The sequence below is a fragment of the Balaenoptera musculus genome, chromosome 2 (assembly GCF_009873245.2).
Source record: "Balaenoptera musculus isolate JJ_BM4_2016_0621 chromosome 2, mBalMus1.pri.v3, whole genome shotgun sequence".
Taxonomy (NCBI): Eukaryota; Metazoa; Chordata; class Mammalia; order Artiodactyla; family Balaenopteridae; genus Balaenoptera; species Balaenoptera musculus.
In genome coordinates, this window is record NC_045786.1 from 141,875,090 (window position 1) to 141,893,007 (window position 17,918).

At 42.3% G+C, this 17,918-nt stretch overlaps 2 protein-coding genes across 5 annotated transcripts in view; one reads left to right on the forward strand and one right to left on the reverse strand.

Moving 5' to 3' along the window:
- ZFYVE26 (zinc finger FYVE-type containing 26) overlaps positions 1-10,223 on the reverse strand; it is a 61,804-nt gene extending 51,581 nt beyond the window's left edge. Inside the window, exons 1-7 of one of the 3 annotated variants that reach the window (XM_036842866.1) lie at positions 10,173-10,223; positions 9,400-9,676; positions 7,807-7,885; positions 3,626-3,715; positions 1,750-2,272; positions 1,242-1,372; positions 68-319 (exon numbers count right to left, since the gene is read on the reverse strand). In XM_036842866.1, the coding sequence (XP_036698761.1) occupies positions 68-319; positions 1,242-1,372; positions 1,750-2,272; positions 3,626-3,715; positions 7,807-7,885; positions 9,400-9,593 (1,269 nt within the window). In that variant the 5' untranslated portion in view covers positions 9,594-9,676; positions 10,173-10,223. Of the gene's footprint in view, positions 1-67; positions 320-1,241; positions 1,373-1,749; positions 2,273-3,625; positions 3,716-7,806; positions 7,886-9,399; positions 9,677-10,172 lie in introns of those variants that run through there. The other 2 variants (XM_036842868.1, XM_036842869.1) reach the window with 2 other exon arrangements.
- A 1,238-nt stretch (positions 10,224-11,461) lies between these two features.
- RAD51B (RAD51 paralog B) overlaps positions 11,462-17,918 on the forward strand; it is a 613,215-nt gene continuing 606,758 nt past the window's right edge. The window contains exons 1-3 of one of the 2 annotated variants that reach the window (XM_036840990.1): positions 11,480-11,533; positions 12,489-12,580; positions 14,548-14,673. In XM_036840990.1, coding sequence (XP_036696885.1) covers positions 12,563-12,580; positions 14,548-14,673 — 144 coding nt within the window. In that variant the 5' untranslated portion in view covers positions 11,480-11,533; positions 12,489-12,562. Of the gene's footprint in view, positions 11,534-12,488; positions 12,581-14,547; positions 14,674-17,918 lie in introns of both variants that reach the window. The other variant, XM_036840996.1, reaches the window with a different exon arrangement.

A 17,918-nucleotide genomic window follows, 5' to 3' on the forward strand; every position in this document is an offset into this window, starting at 1 on the left:
TCTGCCTCAGCCCAAAGTGCCACCACACTCATTTCTGGAGCAGCTTGGGCTGCAGAGTGAGAGTTACCTGGGTCCTGTGGAGTGTCTGGAGCAGCCTCTTGGCTGACGCTAGGCTCTGGCAGTGTGTCCAGCCCAGGAGCACGAGCAGTCGACTGAGAGGGCTGAATTCTCTATCTAGCAGGCAGCCAAGACTTGGGAAGTCTTCCTCCTTCAACAGGGTGAGTGCTGTCACCTGGAAGCCAAAGGAGGCTGCTAGAGGCAGCTCTGGGGACTTGCTGCTAATCAGGGTAAGAAGCTTTTCAGTATAGAAGGGAGGTTTCTGACAATGACAGAAGTGGCCAGTTGAATAAAGAGTGTTTACGAAAACACTAGACTCTAAGCTACTAGAAGGCAGGGATTGACTTCTGTTGTATCCCCAGATCCTAGCATAGTACATAGTACATAGAATGAGGTTAATAAATAGCTGTTGAAGAACTGCCCTGGTGGTCCAGTGGTAAAGAATCCCCCTTCCAATGCGGGGGACGTGGGTTCCATCCCTTGTTGGGGAACTAAGATCCCACGTGCCGTGGGGCAACTAAGCCCGCGCGCCACAACTATGAGCTCGTGTGCCTCAACTAGAGAGCCTGCGTGCCACAAACTACAGAGCCCACACGCTCTGGAGCCCACGCATCACAACTACAGAGCCCTCGTGCCCTGGAGCCCATGCACCACAACTAGAGAGAGAAAACCTGCATGCCACAACTAGAGAGAAGCCCGTGTGCCGCGACGAAGAACCCGTGTTGCAATGAAAGATCCTGCATGCCGCAACTAAGACCTGACACAGCCAAAAAAAATAAAATAAAATACAATATATAAATATTAAAAAAATAAATAGCTGTTGAATTAAACTAAAGCTCAGTTGCAATCTGGAAGGAGAAGGTTAAAGTAATTAGAGTCCCCTGTCAGCTAGGCAACATATCGCTGCCACTGTCTTTTCTTCCTCGCACCCTCCAGAAAGCTTACATGTATCCAACATTTCAGTGCCTGCCCAAGGACTGATACAAAATGCTGGCAGTTCTAATTATGAATGATACTGGTTCTCAGAGCCTTCCGGAACTGTAGGATGGACACAAACTAGACGACTCACTGCTAATTAAACTGCTTTGTGTTGGATAAATGAGTGCGAGAGAAAGGAGGAGTGAAGAAGCCTGGAGAGAGTCCCTGGGTACTTGAGTGGTGGAGAAGCACTGAGTTTGACTTACCAGGATCTGCTCGAGGAAGTGCTTGCTGTTGCTCAGGCAGTAGAAATAGGCCAATTTCCAAGCCTGGGCTGGGTCAGGATTGGAGAACAAGGCTAGCATTGCCCGCTCAGGATCTAGATGAGCCGGTGAGACTGAAAATCAAACCAGATGGGGTCACTGGGGAACTGGACTCTTCTTTCCTAAGGTAAAGCCCATTTGAAAAACCAATTGATATGAGAGTTCACTCTTTTAAAAAGTTAAACCAGGTTTTCTACACTTCTATCTTAAAGACTCTTTACTTCTCTCAGTAGTTTCTGAAAAGTTCTTTTCTGCTATGAGTATTACTTCATTTTTTTTCTCCATCACTCCTTCTTAAGCTATGAAAGCTGTGCTTTCAAAGAAGAACATCTTGCCCATTTTTGCTTAGCTTCTCCCATTAGGTTTCCTGAACAACACGGAAGGGAGCAGGCTAGAGGGAGTCAGAGGGGTTGGGCAGAGTGGAATTAGAGAAGCAGTGCAGGGAACACACCTTTTCCCGAGGGTGTGGGCATCGGCGGCTTTTCTGGGGCCTTCTCTGCATAGGTGTGGCCATACAGGGACACCAGGCCCCGCCCGGCCTTGTGCAGCAGGCAGCCGAGCAGCCGCTCCTCCCGCAGGGGACTCCCCTCCGACCTGCTGGCCTCCAGCAGTTCCTCACACAGGAGACGCAGCTCAGCCCCGAGCGGCTCTGCAGGGCAGCGCAGAGTCCGCAGGGCTCCGTAGATGGCATCGACTGCCCCTGGGTGCCCGCTGGCAGGACCCCGCAAAGCTCGCAGTGCCTTTCGAATGAGGTCCACCAGCGCCTTCTGCAGGGGCCAGCCTTGGAGGCCCGTGCCGTCTTCCTCCCCAAGCAGGAGCTCCAGCAGGGCCTGCGCGGGCTGAGGGGCCTCCCGCAGGAGATCCCAGAGCAGAGCGACAGCTTCTGAGCTGAGCCAAGGGGGCCAGCTCTCTTGCCTCTGATTTCCATCAAGCACAGGGTCTGCTGCATCTTGTGCTAAGACCGTGTACAGCTCCTAAATAGAGGATGAAGAGAGGGAGGGGCGGTATGTCCAGAATGTTATCACTTACATGTCTTTATGTTTTCCTCTTTTCAGTGTATATATATGCACGTGTGTATATACAATAGTAGCAATAGCAAATACTTCTGTAGTAGTTAGTATGTGCCAGGTCCTTTACACAGAAAAATTAAATTAATACTTACAACCACCTTAGGAAGAAGACACTACTATTATCCTCATTTTGAAGGTGTCCTCAAATCAGGGGGTTAAGGCAAAGAGAGATTTGCCCAAGGCCTCCATGCTCAAGCTAGTCACCCCCACCCCCATTGCCTCTGAAATGTGCATTGTCAATCTAAATCAGGGACTGCAAACTCATAGACCAGGTAACAGATGGGAATAAGACACTATGCCCAGCTCAAGGCATCTAAATTCAATTTTTAAAAGAACACTACAGACCAGTTTTTAACCCCTGATCTAAATCCCAACCAAGATTTTGGATACAGCCCATTCTTCATCCTTCCCGAAAACCTTCCCCAGTACCTCCAACTCACACAATTCTCCCTCTTTATTGGGCTTTCAATGTTCTTAAAATTAGTACCATATGGCTTAGTACCTAATTGTGCCATGTGTGTATTTCCTTCCTCCCCAACTAGATTGCAAGCCTTTAAAAGGCAAGATCTCTGTAGCCTATAATTTGTTTGGTAGGTTATTTCCCACACTTCAGCACCATTCCTGTGGGTGGTGCTCAAGGATACCTGTTCATTAACTGCCTCCAAGATGGTCACAGGACCATGAGTCCTTGACCTAATACAAGTGAAAGTCCCTACCTTAAATCCTATTGTGAATATGTCTTCAGTTAGCTGGTGGCTGGGTCATGAAGAAAATAAGTATTGAGCCTCAGACCATCCCTCAGGCACTTAAGTATAGATCTAGTTAAGATTGTGAATCTGCTCCCAGAAGGTGGTTGTAAGGATTAGCTATAACACATTCAGTGCACCTGTTGCAGAAAAGGTATTCAGCAAATACAAACTAGTTCCTTTCTCCCTTTATATTCCCTGCCACATTCTGGTGAAAAATTTAAACACCTAGTTTAAAACCAAGTTAGGTATTCCTTTCACATGAAATGAAAAAAAAAAATTAATCCTCAGCTATAATTAGTACTTCTGGCCAAGCTACCTTTAAGAATTCTACAATCAGATAAGTTTCCCCTATCTCCAAATTCCCCTCAAGGGGCCTCCACCTAGCCTGGTCTTGCCTGAGAACAGAGAACTGCCAGCATCTTGGGGACCTGTTTCTGCTGGATCCCTGAAAGCTGAATTTGTTGAGTGACTGCAAACCTGGGCAGACAGGTCCAGGGCCCTCTCTCACCTTGAGGATGTCCTCTGGTATGTCACCTGGGAGGTCTTCTGACAATAAAAGAAACTCAAGTTTTCTCCGGAAACCAGCTGGAAGTAACTTCTAGATGAATCATAAGAAGGAAGCATAGAGATTAAGCATATGCTTTAGCTGACAATTATAAGTAAATACTTCTTTCCGGTTCATCTTATTTCTGCTGTTTTCTCTAAGATAAAGTACTTCTGACCATTAAATTCCTGGGTATGTCTTCAGACACTTTTCTTTATAAATGGAAACAGCTGAACTGAACACATACTCCTCTTAAATACTGACACTTAAATCCCACTGTTTAGCCTCAAATGCCAAGGCTTGCTTATTTCATGTGATTTTTTTCCTCTAACTTGAAGTCCTTCTCCAAGACTCTCCCTTGCAGTGTCCAAAACACCCAGTTATGGGTAAGCTGGGATGGAATGGCCCACATGATCCTCTTTTGGCCTAAACCCGTTTTTGGTATTCAGTTTTAGTTGGAAAATAAAAGTAAAGGGGGAGAGATCTAATGTTTATGAAACACTTATTATGTGCCAGGTACTATATGCCATATTTTCATGCGTTTTTAAAAATCTCATTATACTGCTAAATCAAAAAAAACTATGGCATCAGGATGTTTTTAAAAATAATCTTCAGTAATGATGAAATGGTTAGGAAGTATTTTCTAATCATTTCAAGCATGAAAAGGAAAAAGTGACCCCATTGTTTGTTAATGAGACAGGACATCAGAGACTAATGTATAAAGGAAGAGAAAGCCTCTGACTCTTCCTGCACCTGCTTGTTTCACAATAACTTCCCTTCACCTGGTCCTTAAAACTAAAATGATAGTCCCTCTTTCTCCAGACACAAATACAAATGAGATGAAAGTCTGGGACTAATTCTGACAAGCACTCTTTTAAGTTAGAGACACCGGTAAATCATGCCATCTGAATGCTTATATAATGCTAATGATTGGAAGGTGTAGAGAAAATTCATTCTGGCAAGCTGAAAGTTAGTGATTCTATCAAGGACTAAGAGGAAGGAATAGATAAGCCCAGACAGCAGGCCCTTAATAAAATAACTGGTTAAGATTTTAGGACTTTCATTAAAATCCTAAAGACTGGCTAGCTTGTATCTTTTTTTACTGGTGAAATTACTTTATGCATATGCAGGGTCATAGACAACTAACATTCCTAAAACAGGCAAGAATTTGCCCAATGTTTCTAAGCACAGATTTTCTTACTATAAAAGCAAGGCATGTTCAATGCAGAAAAAGCAGAGAATACAAACAGACAAATGAAAACACACATACACAACACACCCCCCTCCCAAATCTTTCCACTGAAGGAGAACTATAGTTACAACTGTGTTCTAAGGGTATTCAGACCATTTTCTACATATGCATATATGCATGCATAACAAACATACTGTTTTCTAAAATTTTTTTTTTCTTCACATACCGGAATATAAACATCCTTCCATGTCACTGAAAATTCATTTACCACGTAATTTTAATAGTGCCATGGTATTTTACAAGTAGATTAATCAGTCTTGGATTGTGGACATGGGAGTTGTTTCTATTTTTCCTTTATTAGAAGCAGCATGCTGTGGACATCATGCTGTTCACATGATAAAAGATAAAAGGGCATAAGGCAAAAATGGATGAAGGAAAGGGAAAATGGAATCAGTTTCAACGAATAATTCAAAAGGAGCTTTTGGCAGCAGGTGGGAGACTGGAGCAGGCGCAGCCAGCAAGTCCCTAGAAGATGAAGGCCAGTCCAGGAAGGCCAAGTCCCTAGAAGATGAAGGCCAGTCCAGGAAGGCCAAGTCCCTAGAAGATGAAGGCCAGTCCAGGAAGGCCAAGTCCCTAGAAGATGAAGGCCAGTCCGGGAAGGCCAAGTCCCTAGAAGATGAAGGCCAGTCCGGGAAGGCCAAGTCCCTAGAAGATGAAGGCCAGTCCAGGAAGGCCAAGTCCCTAGAAGATGAAGGCCAGTCCAGGAAGGCCAAGTCCCTAGAAGATGAAGGCCAGTCCAGGAAGGCCAAGTCCCTAGAAGATGAAGGCCAGTCCAGGAAGGCCAAGTCCCTAGAAGATGAAGGCCAGTCCAGGAAGGCCAAGTCCCTAGAAGATGAAGGCCAGTCCAGGAAGGCCAAGTCCCTAGAAGATGAAGGCCAGTCCAGGAAGGCCAAGTCCCTAGAAGATGAAGGCCAGTCCAGGAAGGCCAAGTCCCTAGAAGATGGCCAGTTCTGGCTTTGTAGAACTACCTCAAGAACGCATTTGAAGTCTTGGTCCTTGTATTAAGTTTTAAAACTCTCTGAGGTCCTTGTATAAAGTTTGAAACATTCCCACGACTGTTTAAATAACTGAGGTACTGGAGCTTTAAGGACCAAATGATCTTCAATTCTGGGAAAAACAACTCTTAGTCTGTGAAAAGGAGCCAGGGAAGTGAAATCCACCTCCTGATCTGGTTGACCAACTGTCCAGAAATTTAACAACCACCAATCAGCCATAAAGTAAACAAATACCCTCTGCTGAGGCAAAAGTTCATCTGGCTTGACAAATTCCATGTTTGTACTGAAAAGCTCCTCAGTCAGTAACAATAACATTTGTTATTTTTTTTCTTTTCTCTTTGAAGATACTATTGAATATTTTAGCTGAAGATGTCTCTTTTAGATCTGAAACTACAGCCAACTCTTCAACAACCTGGGGTTGATTATTTTTCAGTTTTGCTTCTCTTCCTTCCCTCTCCTGCTGATCTTTTTATCATTTCTCTTTGCTAGACCATTACCAAAAGCCTGGATAATAAATACATTTAGATTAGTAACTTCTGGTGCTTTTTGACAGCTATGTGAAGAAGGGTAAGTGTCAGGCCAAAGCAGAACTAAAGACAAAATTCATTCTGATGACTGAGAGAAGTTAAGAAGAAAATTAGGCTAAATTATAGACACTTACAAAATAGAATTTATGGTTTCTTGCGGCTTACCTGGTGGTGCAGTGGTTAAGAATCTGCCTGCCAACGCAGGGGGCACGGATTCGAGCCCTGGTCTGGGAAGATCCCACATGCAACGGAGCAACTAAGCCCGTGTGCCACAACTATTGAGCCTGCGCTCTAGAGCCCACGAGCCACAACTACTGAGCCCACGTGCCACAACTACTGAAGCCTGTGTGCCTAGAGCCTGTGTTCTGCAACAAGAGAAGGCACCGCAATGAGAAGCCTGTGTACCGCAACGAAGAGTAGCCCGCGCTCGCCACAACTAGAGAAAGCCTGTGTGCAGCAACAAAGACCCAAGGCAGCCAAAAATAAATAAATAAATAAATAAAAATTAAAAAAAAAAGAATTTATGGTTTCTTAATTTTAAGTCTATGTAGGCTAAAAATATTGTTGAGGTGGAAAAAGCAGAGGACTGATGACTTGAAGGCAGAATACATTGGTTCCAGCTCCAATTTTGCCAACTAACTTTATGGTGTGACCCTGGGTCAGTCATTTCTTTTCTGAGTCAGAGGTTCCTCACTTAAATCTTAAAGTCTCAGGTTTAATACAAAATTGCCTGAGAATTTTTTTAATGGATATCAATTTCTGATAATTAACACATATTTCTAAAAGTGCTTTGAATGGTAATTTTTCTTAAAAAAATAAAAAACAAAAAACCCTTCCTTACAAGCTTTCTTTCACTATTAATTTTCTCACTTTGTTTTCATATTTGGTAACTTTTATTTCAATTCATGTGAGTTGTTAAATTATTAATTAATGACATTTAAATCTATAAGATTTCACTGTACTGGACTAGTTAAAATAAGATTTTTGGATGAACAACCAAGTTTCAGCTCAGCCCATTCTCCATTACTTGAGTATTATGAGGATTAGACTTTATTCACTATCTTGCCACTTTCACTGAGTTCTGCAAAGTTCTGTTTGGGCACAAGACTCACAGTAGTATTTAACACAATAGTATCACCTCAGATGGTAGGTTAGTGAATTAATGCCAATGTAAGTTAGTGAATTAATAAATGAATTTAGGTAAAGAGACAGCAATAAATACTTAGGCCATTCTCACTGTCAATACTGAGAAAGGAATATGACAAACCTCAAAATAAAGTAAGTAACAGACAAAAGGGAAATTTCATAACTCCTTCCAGGTTCTTTTCAGTCTTGGCCTCGGGCAAAAATTTTAAATGTAAACCTACTTACCTTTTCCAGGGCCAACCATTTTTCCAGTACAAGAAGCCAGACCCAGGCTAATCTTTGAGGGTTGATATCCTGTCCACATCTGAAAAATGTAAAAAGAAAAAATCTCTAAACAAAGAGTCTCTACTGACCTTTTCTCTTTTGTGATCCAAGATTTAGATTTCACTACTCAGTGTTTTAAACCTGAACCGGCAAGACACTGTCCTGAGAAATTTTTGAATGTATATGACAGATCAATAAAACGAGAACCAGAACAGAACTAGCAGCTTTCATTAAAAAAAAAAAAAAAAGTCACAATTCTACCTCCACCTCCCTATCTAGTCTTTAAAACAAACTAATATTACGCAGAAAACCGTAAGAGCAAAGCTATCTGAAATAGAAAACTTGAAATCTTGAAAACAGAATCAAATAGTCAAAGAAAAAAGGAACTTCATAAAAATTTATTTTTAACTCTATGCCAGAAACAGGATTATAGGAATTCATAAGCCTTTCTTTGAAGTTAGTAATTTAAATTAGACAGCAATCGGCTAGAATCCAAATTTAAGGGAAAAAACAAAGGAAGAAAAGAATCATGTAAATCTCCATTCTATATGTGCTAATACAGTACTTTTTCATAAATAACTGCCAGAGTAAGGAAAAGTGAGGGAGAGACTGAATGTTTAACTCCTATACCACTAATTGTTAATAGCACTGCCAGGAAGAACTTCATTCAAAATTCAGATAGAGAACATTGGTTGCTAGGGGACAAGGAGGGATCAATGTACAAAGAGGAATTCCCAGGGAGCAAGGGAATTCTTTCGTGGTGATGAAATAGTTCTGTACCTTGATTATACTGGTAGTTATATGAGTCTAAGAATGGATAAAGATACACGGAACTACACACATAAAGGTGAATGCAGATTGGGACTTCCCTGGCAGGCCAGTGCTTGGGACTCTGCACTTCCAATGCAGCGGGGTGCGTGGGTTCGGCCCCTAATAGGATCCCGCATGCCCTGAGGCGCGGCCAAAAAAAAAAAAAATGGATGCAGATTTAAAAAATGGTGAAAACTGAATAAGGGCTGTAGTCTAGTTAACAGTACCAGTGTCAATTTCTTGGTTTTGATATCCACTATAGTTATATAAGATGTCACAATTGGAGGAAGTTGGGGAAAGGGTACTCTTTGTATTGTTTTTGCACTTCTTGTGAGTCTATGCTTAATTATTTCAAAATAAAAAGCTTTAAGTAAATTCACTTCTGGTCCTTTGTTAAAGCTACAACAATATCTTCAATTTCACAAGCAAGAAGGGAGCAGGTTTGCTCTTTTGGGGGTAAAGAAAATGCTTTTCAACGTAGTTGCACTATCTACTTTAATGATAATGAACAAGAAATGGTGGTTCCAGGCTTAAATACCGCTCCAGATGATAATTCAAAGCCAAACTGATAAAGTAATAAATAGGCATGTATTATAGAGGTAAATTTTCAGAACATGTGAAATACACTCTACCTTTGTTAATTCTTCAGAGGTGATTGAGTGAAGCACATGGACCAGAGCTCAAGTACTGAACCTTGTGTCTCCCGCCCTGTGACTGCCTGGCAGGAAGACTGAGTTCCCTTACCTCAGCTGACTGGGACACATGACCAGCGCCTGAAGTATATCTTCCACCTTCTTTGGGATATCCCCTTGGGCCTCGTGTAGCTGAGGTACACATGCCTGTGCCAACTCCCATTCTCCTCTCCGAAGGCATTCACAGAAAAATCCAAAAAGTTGCTTCTGAGAAGCAGTTTCCTCTTCTCCAAATGGATGATGCATTTTCCCAGCACAGAGTGCAGGGAGATAGAAAGAGATGAATTACGCAAAACACATTGTCAATTTTCTCATTCGTGGAGTACCTCCTAGAAACAACACACACCCGAGTCAGAAGAAAAGGAAGGAACTATATTTAGACAAACTAGCCAGTACTAGCCGCACTAGGAAAGGCGGGTTTTACTTTTCTAATTAACGTTGTAAATTTGATTTGACAGGTTACTGTCTCTTTTGGGACGTTCCACCTTTCCCCAAGGGGTGGATCCCATCTCTCTAGGCGCATTCAATATTTAACGAATATTAATCGTCATATTAGCCCGCGGCGCAGACCCGAAACTCCACTTCCGTATTTCCTCCTGAATTTTATGCCTAATCCGGCTCCAAATCCCCAGGTGGTCGCCTCTTTACGGATGAGAAATTCAGCAGGAACCTCCCTAGTTTGAGCCCTCTTTTAAGGCAGAGGATTGAAGATCAGGAGAGGAATCTGTGTCAGAACTGGACGGCAGTTGGGATTGGGGCTCAGGGACGCTCCCTACCGGGGTCGTGGAGAGCGCTCCCGCCTTCTCTGGGGCGCCTTACACTCACCTGCTCCCGGCGCCCAAATCAGCAGAGCTTCCAGCGCAGCCATGTTTGAGCGGAGTCAGGTGACAAATCCCGTTCAGAAGGTTGAGGGCGGGAGAGGATGACGACTGACAGCAGCTATTCTAATTGGTCAATCGAGGAAAGATGCAAATAAAGCGCCATATTTGTTTAGGTCACGTGACTCCACCTCCGCATTAGAGGAAGCTAGGAAAGAGGTATCAGCTACCTGGTTTAGGACCACCGCTCACAGTTTTGACAGATCCTCCGCTTGACACCTTCCGTTTTGCCTTCAGTGGAGCAAGTGGCAGGAATCGCTGTGTGCCTTGATTTTTTTTCTTTTGTTCTGTTTTCTCCCTAGTTTGAAGTTAGCGTTTACTGAGCGCCAACCAGTGACATTGCTTTGCCACGCTTTGGGTATACCCAGAGCAAGGAAATTTAGGTCCTCCTCCATTATTGTTCATCCACTTGGGCTCCCTTATAATCCCAGAACCCTACGTTCTGAATTCCCAGTTTCTTCTGCTTAACTCCATCCATTTATTTGCTCATTTACCCCACGACCGTTAATTGAACTGTGTGCTAGGGCCTACTTTAGAAGCTGAATAAGATACGGTCCTTGTCCTCAAGGAGACCACAGTCTAGTGAGGGGGTGCAGGTCAATAATTAGGATGCAGTGGGCTAAATTATAAGATAGAGGTATGCACGGGGAGATGGGAGCAAAGAATGAGCAAAAGCCTTTCTCAAATATAATAATCTGAAACCGAGTCTTAAAGTAACGGTTTACTAGTTTGCTAATCACAGCTGCTTTTATACTGAACCTTCTGTTTTTCCTTGGTGTTCTTCAACTATAGACTCTCACGTTTCCCCATAACATGTTTTCGGTTTGAGCAATTTTATTCAGCGTTTTCCAAACTATTTCACAACCAAAGTGTGGTGAAAAAAAGCAAACCAAAACAAACCAAAAGGTCTCTTCCAAAACCTCTTCGATGATTTGTGGATTCTCATCTATTCCCAGAAAACTAACATGTCTCTGGTCCATTAATCAGTTTTTAAATGAAGTGACAAAAGAAAGAAGAGAGAAAATTACAAGCAAGTTTTTTCCTGGCTCATATTCTCCTTCCTGATGTTCCTCCACCGGATTTTGATAATCACTGTATTGAGAAGTTGGGACTCGTAGACTTATTACAGAATGTGAACTACAATTCCCAGCAAGCAGCGGAGCCGACCTGGGCCTGTGCCTACCTTTTATTGGATATTTCGCCAGGGTGACGACCCAACCAGTGCTTTGTTTGTTGCTTTGCGTCCTTTTCCGCGGGGAACTGTGTGAGGGGTAGGGGAAACTTTGAAAGTTGGATGCTGCAGACCCGGTACTGGAAAGTTTCATGTGGGGGGCGGTTTGGGGAATTGGGGTGCGCTCATTATTTCCTGCTCCCTTTCTGGGCCAGTGTTGTTGATATCGGGGGAGCGGAGAGTCACTCTTGGGTGCAGGGCACGCCCCCTTAAGTCCATAAGGATCTTAACTTGAGCCCCGCCGCAGATCTTAGGCGTCTGGCTTTCCTTTGTGGGGGACGCTTGGAAGCTGCACCTTGTTGGGAAGAGTTATTGCTAGGGGATTCTGGGGTGATGTTTTCGCCTCTTGATGTCCACCCGTCTTCCCACTTGTGGGCAGTTTGAGGTCTAGGTAGGGGAGCCCGTCATTAAGGGAAGTTTAGTGTCTGACCCTCTTCAGATGGTGTTGAAGAAGAGGTATTTAATAGCGTGGAATATGGAGTCACATCCCTGGGTTCGAATGCTTACTCCACCATGTGCTAGTTGTTAGACTTCGCTCAAATTTTTCAACTCAATGCCTCAATATTAGTCTGTAAAATGGGGTAAAACATCTGAAGCTCTTGGAACAGTGGCACCTAATAAGGGCTCAAGAAATATTAGCTATTATTTGTTAATTCACAGTTTCCATTGACCATCTAACATGTGGATATTTTTTTTCTTGATGAGGAGAGGATTCAGTTTCCAGGATTGAACATCTTCCCTCACACCCTCAGTTACATGCTCGTGCACACACACGCAGAGCAGGAATTTACGGTTTCTGGTGGAAAAAACAAACATGCAAGCCATAACAATACGTTAGGAAGATTATCGAACAAATGTGTACACAGTGTAATGAGAACATTGGAGAGGAAGAGCCTAAGTAGCGGGAAGTCTTTGGAGGAAAGTCAGGGAGGCAGGGAGGCGCTTGTGTAACCTACCAACGTTACCGCCGGAAGGCAGTTCACGTGAGGCAACTAATGCTGTTTTCCTGAATGAATTGATCATAATCCCTAGCCTTGAGCACTACGGAACCAGGCACCATCCACATCCTTCAACCTTCACTGCATTCCTATGAAGCGGATATTTGAATGACGCTTGTTTTTCAGGTGAAGAAACTAAGATACTGGGAGGCAAGTGATTTTGCCAGAAAGGCCAGAATGTGGGCCTTGCAATCTGATATATAAATGAGAGGGAAGTGAGGGACCAGTTTATGAAGAGGCTATAGGCCATCATAAAAAGTGTGGAATTTACCCTGTGGTCTCATGGTCCCATGGGTGGTTTTAAAGGATGAGAGTGACAGGATTGGAGCAAATTTTTAGGAGGCTACCTCTGACAGGATTGTGACTTGCAGGTCAGTTTGGTGCTTATTCCTCTCTGCTTCCACAGCACATTTATATTCCAATGACAATACTTGCTGCATGACTGTAATTATTTGTGTATATATCTCTTTTCGTCTTTTACTGTGAGTTCCCAAAGGGGAGGAAATATACTTAGATGATTCTTGTGCCGTAGAAGCTCAGCAGAGTGTGTGCTTAAGAAGCATCTGTGGAAGGAACAAATGAATGTTTTTGTTTGTTTGTTTTTTTGTTTGTTTTGCGAGGCAGGGAGTGACCAGAGGCTGTATGCAATAGTCTAGGCAAGTGATGGGAGTGGTCCTACTAAGGCAGAGGTAGCAGAGTTGGTCATTGTTAAAGTATTCCAGGTAGTTTGGGGTTTACAGTTCTCCTTTTTGATTGAATTTATCAGTCTAAATTGTGTCATTGCCCAGAGCTACCTGATCTGTGAAGACCCTAGGCAATGATACAGCAGATGTCACTTGGTAAACTTTCTTTTTGAGAGACAGAAACCAATACTGACAAATTCCCTTTGAGTGAAATGAGAGGGATGTATTTTGTGTTTGTGGGAAGGATGTGTGTGTGTGGGAGAGAGAGAGAAGGAGAGAGAGCGGGAGAGAGGAAGAGAGTGTTAATCTGATCCGAGAATATAGATGTTAAGTAGAAATTTGGGCCATGGTATTGGAAATAAATATCTACATTCTCAGTATATATTTTTGTTCCAAAATGTGACTCTTTTTCTGGTAATTATATTGTTTTATCCCCTGGAACAATGAAGAGTTCCTATTTCTACTCTATTCAGAGGATATTTTGCCATCTGAGTGAGATACACAGCTTCTCCTTTGCATGAGTTATTAAGGGAATCAGAGTGATTCTATTCTAATGCTCTGAAGACAAATATATCATGAGCCTCATTTAGCCCTCACAGGGTTCAACCAGAAGAGTGAAATTTAATTGCATGTGGGGATGTGAGCAGCTAGTATAACAAAAAAACAATTTCAGTTTGTAAATAACACCTGAAATAATAAAATCTCATTTGATTCAGAAGGTTTGTTCTGATTCATAGAAAAAAGAGAGTTTAAATATGATTACAGACTTGTAGTACAGTATACTGGTTAAGAGGCTAGGCCTAAGAGTCAGACTTCCTGGGTTCGAATTCTGGATCTACCATTTACTTTTTCTGGTAACAGTGGAATGGCTAACCTTTCCAGGGTTTAGTTTCTCATATGTAAAAATGAGATCAGTGATCAATCTTCCTTATAGGGCTGTTGAGAAGCTTAAATGTGATAATTGATGTAAAGCTTTGGAACAGTGCCTGGTATACAGTAGGTGGTCAATAAATTTATTATTGTTACAGTGCAATGAAAGTAAAGACTTTCTGGGAGTGCTGTTTGGAAATGTGTGTATTAATTACACATCCAAATAAAGTTTATAAATGCACTGAAAATCTTAAGATGCTATATAAATGTGAAACGGTGTTATTATATTTGTGTAATAAGTTTTAAAGAATTGTGTGAATTGCACATTCTTATATTGTTTTGTTTCTGTGTGTGCATGTTTGACAAACGGTTGTCTCCCCTGTTTAAAATATTTGGAAAGATTTTATTGCCTTCCTTTATTTTATCAGTAATACTTTAAATACCATACGTTTCATTTTGTATATGGAGACGCTTGAAGGATTTTTTATTTTGTAGAGTGTTTTCGATAGCCCATCTACTGTTGCTTATGCTATTTTCCAGCTTTTTTTCAAGGTTCTTCTTTATCTTGCTGCATCTGAAGCCATGGGTAGCAAGAAACTAAGACGAGTGGGTTTATCACAAGAGCTGTGTGACCGTCTGAACAGACATCAGATTGTTACCTGTCAGGTAAAATTTATTTAATTTTTTTCAGTGAGAAACTTTAAGTACAAATTAATCTTTTCTTTTTTCTTTTTTCTTAGATTTTTTCTTTTGATGTGGACCATTTCCAAAGTCTTTATTGAATTTGTTACAACATTGCTTCTGCTTTATGTCTTGGCCTCTTGGCCATGAGGCACATGGGATCCTAGCTCCCTGACCAGGGATCGAACCCGCACCCCCTGTAGTGGAAGGTGAAGTCCTAACTACTGGACTGCCAGGGAAGTCCCACAGATTAATCTTGTGTACCTAAATAACTCCTTTTTTTTTTTTTTTTTTAAAGACACCAATTGTACTTGAACATTTGTTACTTTTTTAAAAAAATTTATTTATTAATTTATTTATTTTTGGCTGTGTTGAGTCTTCGTTTCTGTGCAAGGGCTTTCTCTAGTTGTGGCAAGCGGGGGCCACTCTTCATCGTGGTGCGCTGGCCTGTCACTATCGCGACTTCTCTTGTTGCGGAGCACAGGCTCCAGACGCGCAGGCTCAGTAGTTGTGGCTCACGGGCCTAGTTGCTCCGCGGCATGTGGAATTTTCCCAGACCAGGGCTCGAACCCGTGTCCCCTGCATTAGCAGGCAAATTCTCAACCACTGCGCCACCAGGGAAGCCCAATAACTCTTAATTACACCTGAAATATGAACATTTAGGTTTATAAGAAAAGATAAATATAGTGCTTGCTAATTTTAAATAACAAACCACTTAGCTTGTATTTCCAAATGTGATTTCATTTATCCAAATTCAAGATTTTTGCATTTTGGGTGGGGTTGGGTGGGGAGAATGCTCATAGCAGGTGAAGTACACCTGCGCCGTTTATTTGGGATTCTAGAGAAGTTTTGTCCTCATAAAAGAAATTTTGCAGTTACATGAGAAATATGACTCAAATGAGGAGACAGTATTAAAAATGGGTAATTTCTCTTGAAAGCAAGAAAAATTAGTAGTTAGGATTATTTTTCTATTGATGGAGTGAGAGAAATATATAAAGCAGATGTATATTTAAGCAAAAGAGTAAAGCAAATCCCTCTTAGGAGGCTAAATAAGATTTAAGGTTTTCTGTTAGGATTTAATCCTTAATAAGACAGACTTTCAGAGCGTGCTGCAATTTTTAAAAAATTGCTTTGTGTGTTAATGTCTGTGCTTCCTCTGTTATGCATTTTATAATCCTGATGTTCATACTTTGAAACACTCTTAAAAGTATGAAATTTAACATTTCATTCCATAGTCAGTTTTATTTATTTATTTATTTGGCCGCATTAGGTCTTCGTTGCTGTGCGCGGGCTTTCTCTAGTTGCGGCAAGCGGGGGCTACTCTTCGTTGTGGTGCGCAGGCTTCTCATTGTGGTGGCTTCTCTTGTTGTGGAGCACGGGCTCTAGGCGCCCAGGCTTCAGTAGTTGTGGCATGTGGGCCCTAGAGCATGCGGGCTTCAGTAGTCGTGGCGCATGGGCTCTAGGTTGCGTGGGCTTCAGTAGCTGTGGCATGCCGGCTTAGTTGCTCTGCGGCATGTGGGATCTTCCCGGACCAGGGATCGAACCCATGTTCCCTGCATTGGCAGGCAGATTCTTAACCACTGAGCCACTAGGGAAGTCCCTCCATAGTCGCTTTTATTCTCTTTCAATTATTAAATACTTCTTCTGAATGATTTCATAGCTTAGGAAGAAACTCATTTTTTTTTAAGTAGTACAAACTTGTATTTATTTATTTTAACATCTTTATTGGAGTATAATTGCTTTACAGTGGTGTGCTAGTTTCTGCCTTACAACAAAGTGAATTAGCTATACATACACACACATCCCCATATCTACCCCCTCCTGCGCCTCTCCCCCACCCTCCCCATCCCACTCCTCCATGCAGTCACAAAGCACCGAACTGATCTCCCTGTGCCATTCGGCCGCCTCCCAATAGCTATCTGTTTTACATTTGGTAGTATATGTAAGTCCATGTCACTCTCTCACTTCATTCCAGCTTACCCTTCCCCCTCCCCATGTCCTCAAGTCCAATCTCTACATCTGCGTCTTTATTCCTGTCTTGCCCCTAGGTTCTTCAGAACCTTTTTTTAGATTCCATATATATGTGTTAGCATATGATATCTGTTTTTCTCTCTGACTTACTTCACTCTGTATGACAGACTCTAGGTCCATCCTCTTCACTACAAATAACTCAATTTCGTTTCGTTTTATGGCTGAGTAATATTCCATTGTATATATGTGCCACATCTTCTTTATCCGTTCATCTGTCGATGGGCACTTAGGTTGTTTCCATGTCCTGGCTATTGTAAATAGTGCTGCAATGAACATTGGGGTGCATGTGTCTTTTTTTTTTTTTTTTAATTATTTATTTATTTATTTTTTGCTGTGTTGCGTCTTCATTTCTGTGCGAGGGCTTTCTCCAGTTGTGGCAGGCGGGGGCCACTCTTCATCGCGGTGCGCGGGCCTCTCACTATCGTGGCCTCTCTTATTGCGGGGCACAGGCTCCAGACGCGCAGGCTCAGTAGTTGTGGCTCACGGGCCTAGTTGCTCCGTGGCATGTGGGATCTTCCCAGACCAGGGCTCGAACCCATGTCCCCTGCATCGGCAGGCAGACTCTCAACCACTGCGCCACCAGGGAAGCCCCCATGTGTCTTTTTGAATTATGGTTTTCTCTGGGTATATGCCCAGTAGTGGGATTGCTGGGTCATATGGTAATTCTGTTTTTAGTTTGTTAAGGAACCTCCATACTGTTCTCCATAGTGGCTGTATCAATTTACATTCCCACCAACAGTGCAAAAGAGTTCCCTTTTCTCCACACCCTCTCCAGCATTTGTTGTTTGTAGATTTTCTGATGATGCCCATTCTAATTGGTGTGAGGTGATACCTCATTGTAGTTTTGATTTGCATTTCTCTAATGATTAGTGATGTTGAGCATTCTTTCATGTGTTTGTTGGCATTCTGTATATCTTCTTTGGAGAAATGTCTATTTAGGTCTTGTGTCCATTTTTGGATTGGGTTCTTTGCTTTTTTTGATATTGAGCTGCATGAGCTGCTTGTAAATTTTGGAGATTAATCCTTTGTCAGTTGCTTCATTTGCAAATATTTTCTCCCATTCTGAGGGTTGTCTTTTCGTCTTGTTTATGGTTTCCCTTGCTGTGCAAAAGCTTTTAAGTTTCATTAGGTCCCATTTGTTTATTTTTGTTTTTATTTCCATTTCTCTAGGAGGTGGGTCAAAAAGGATCTTGCTGTGA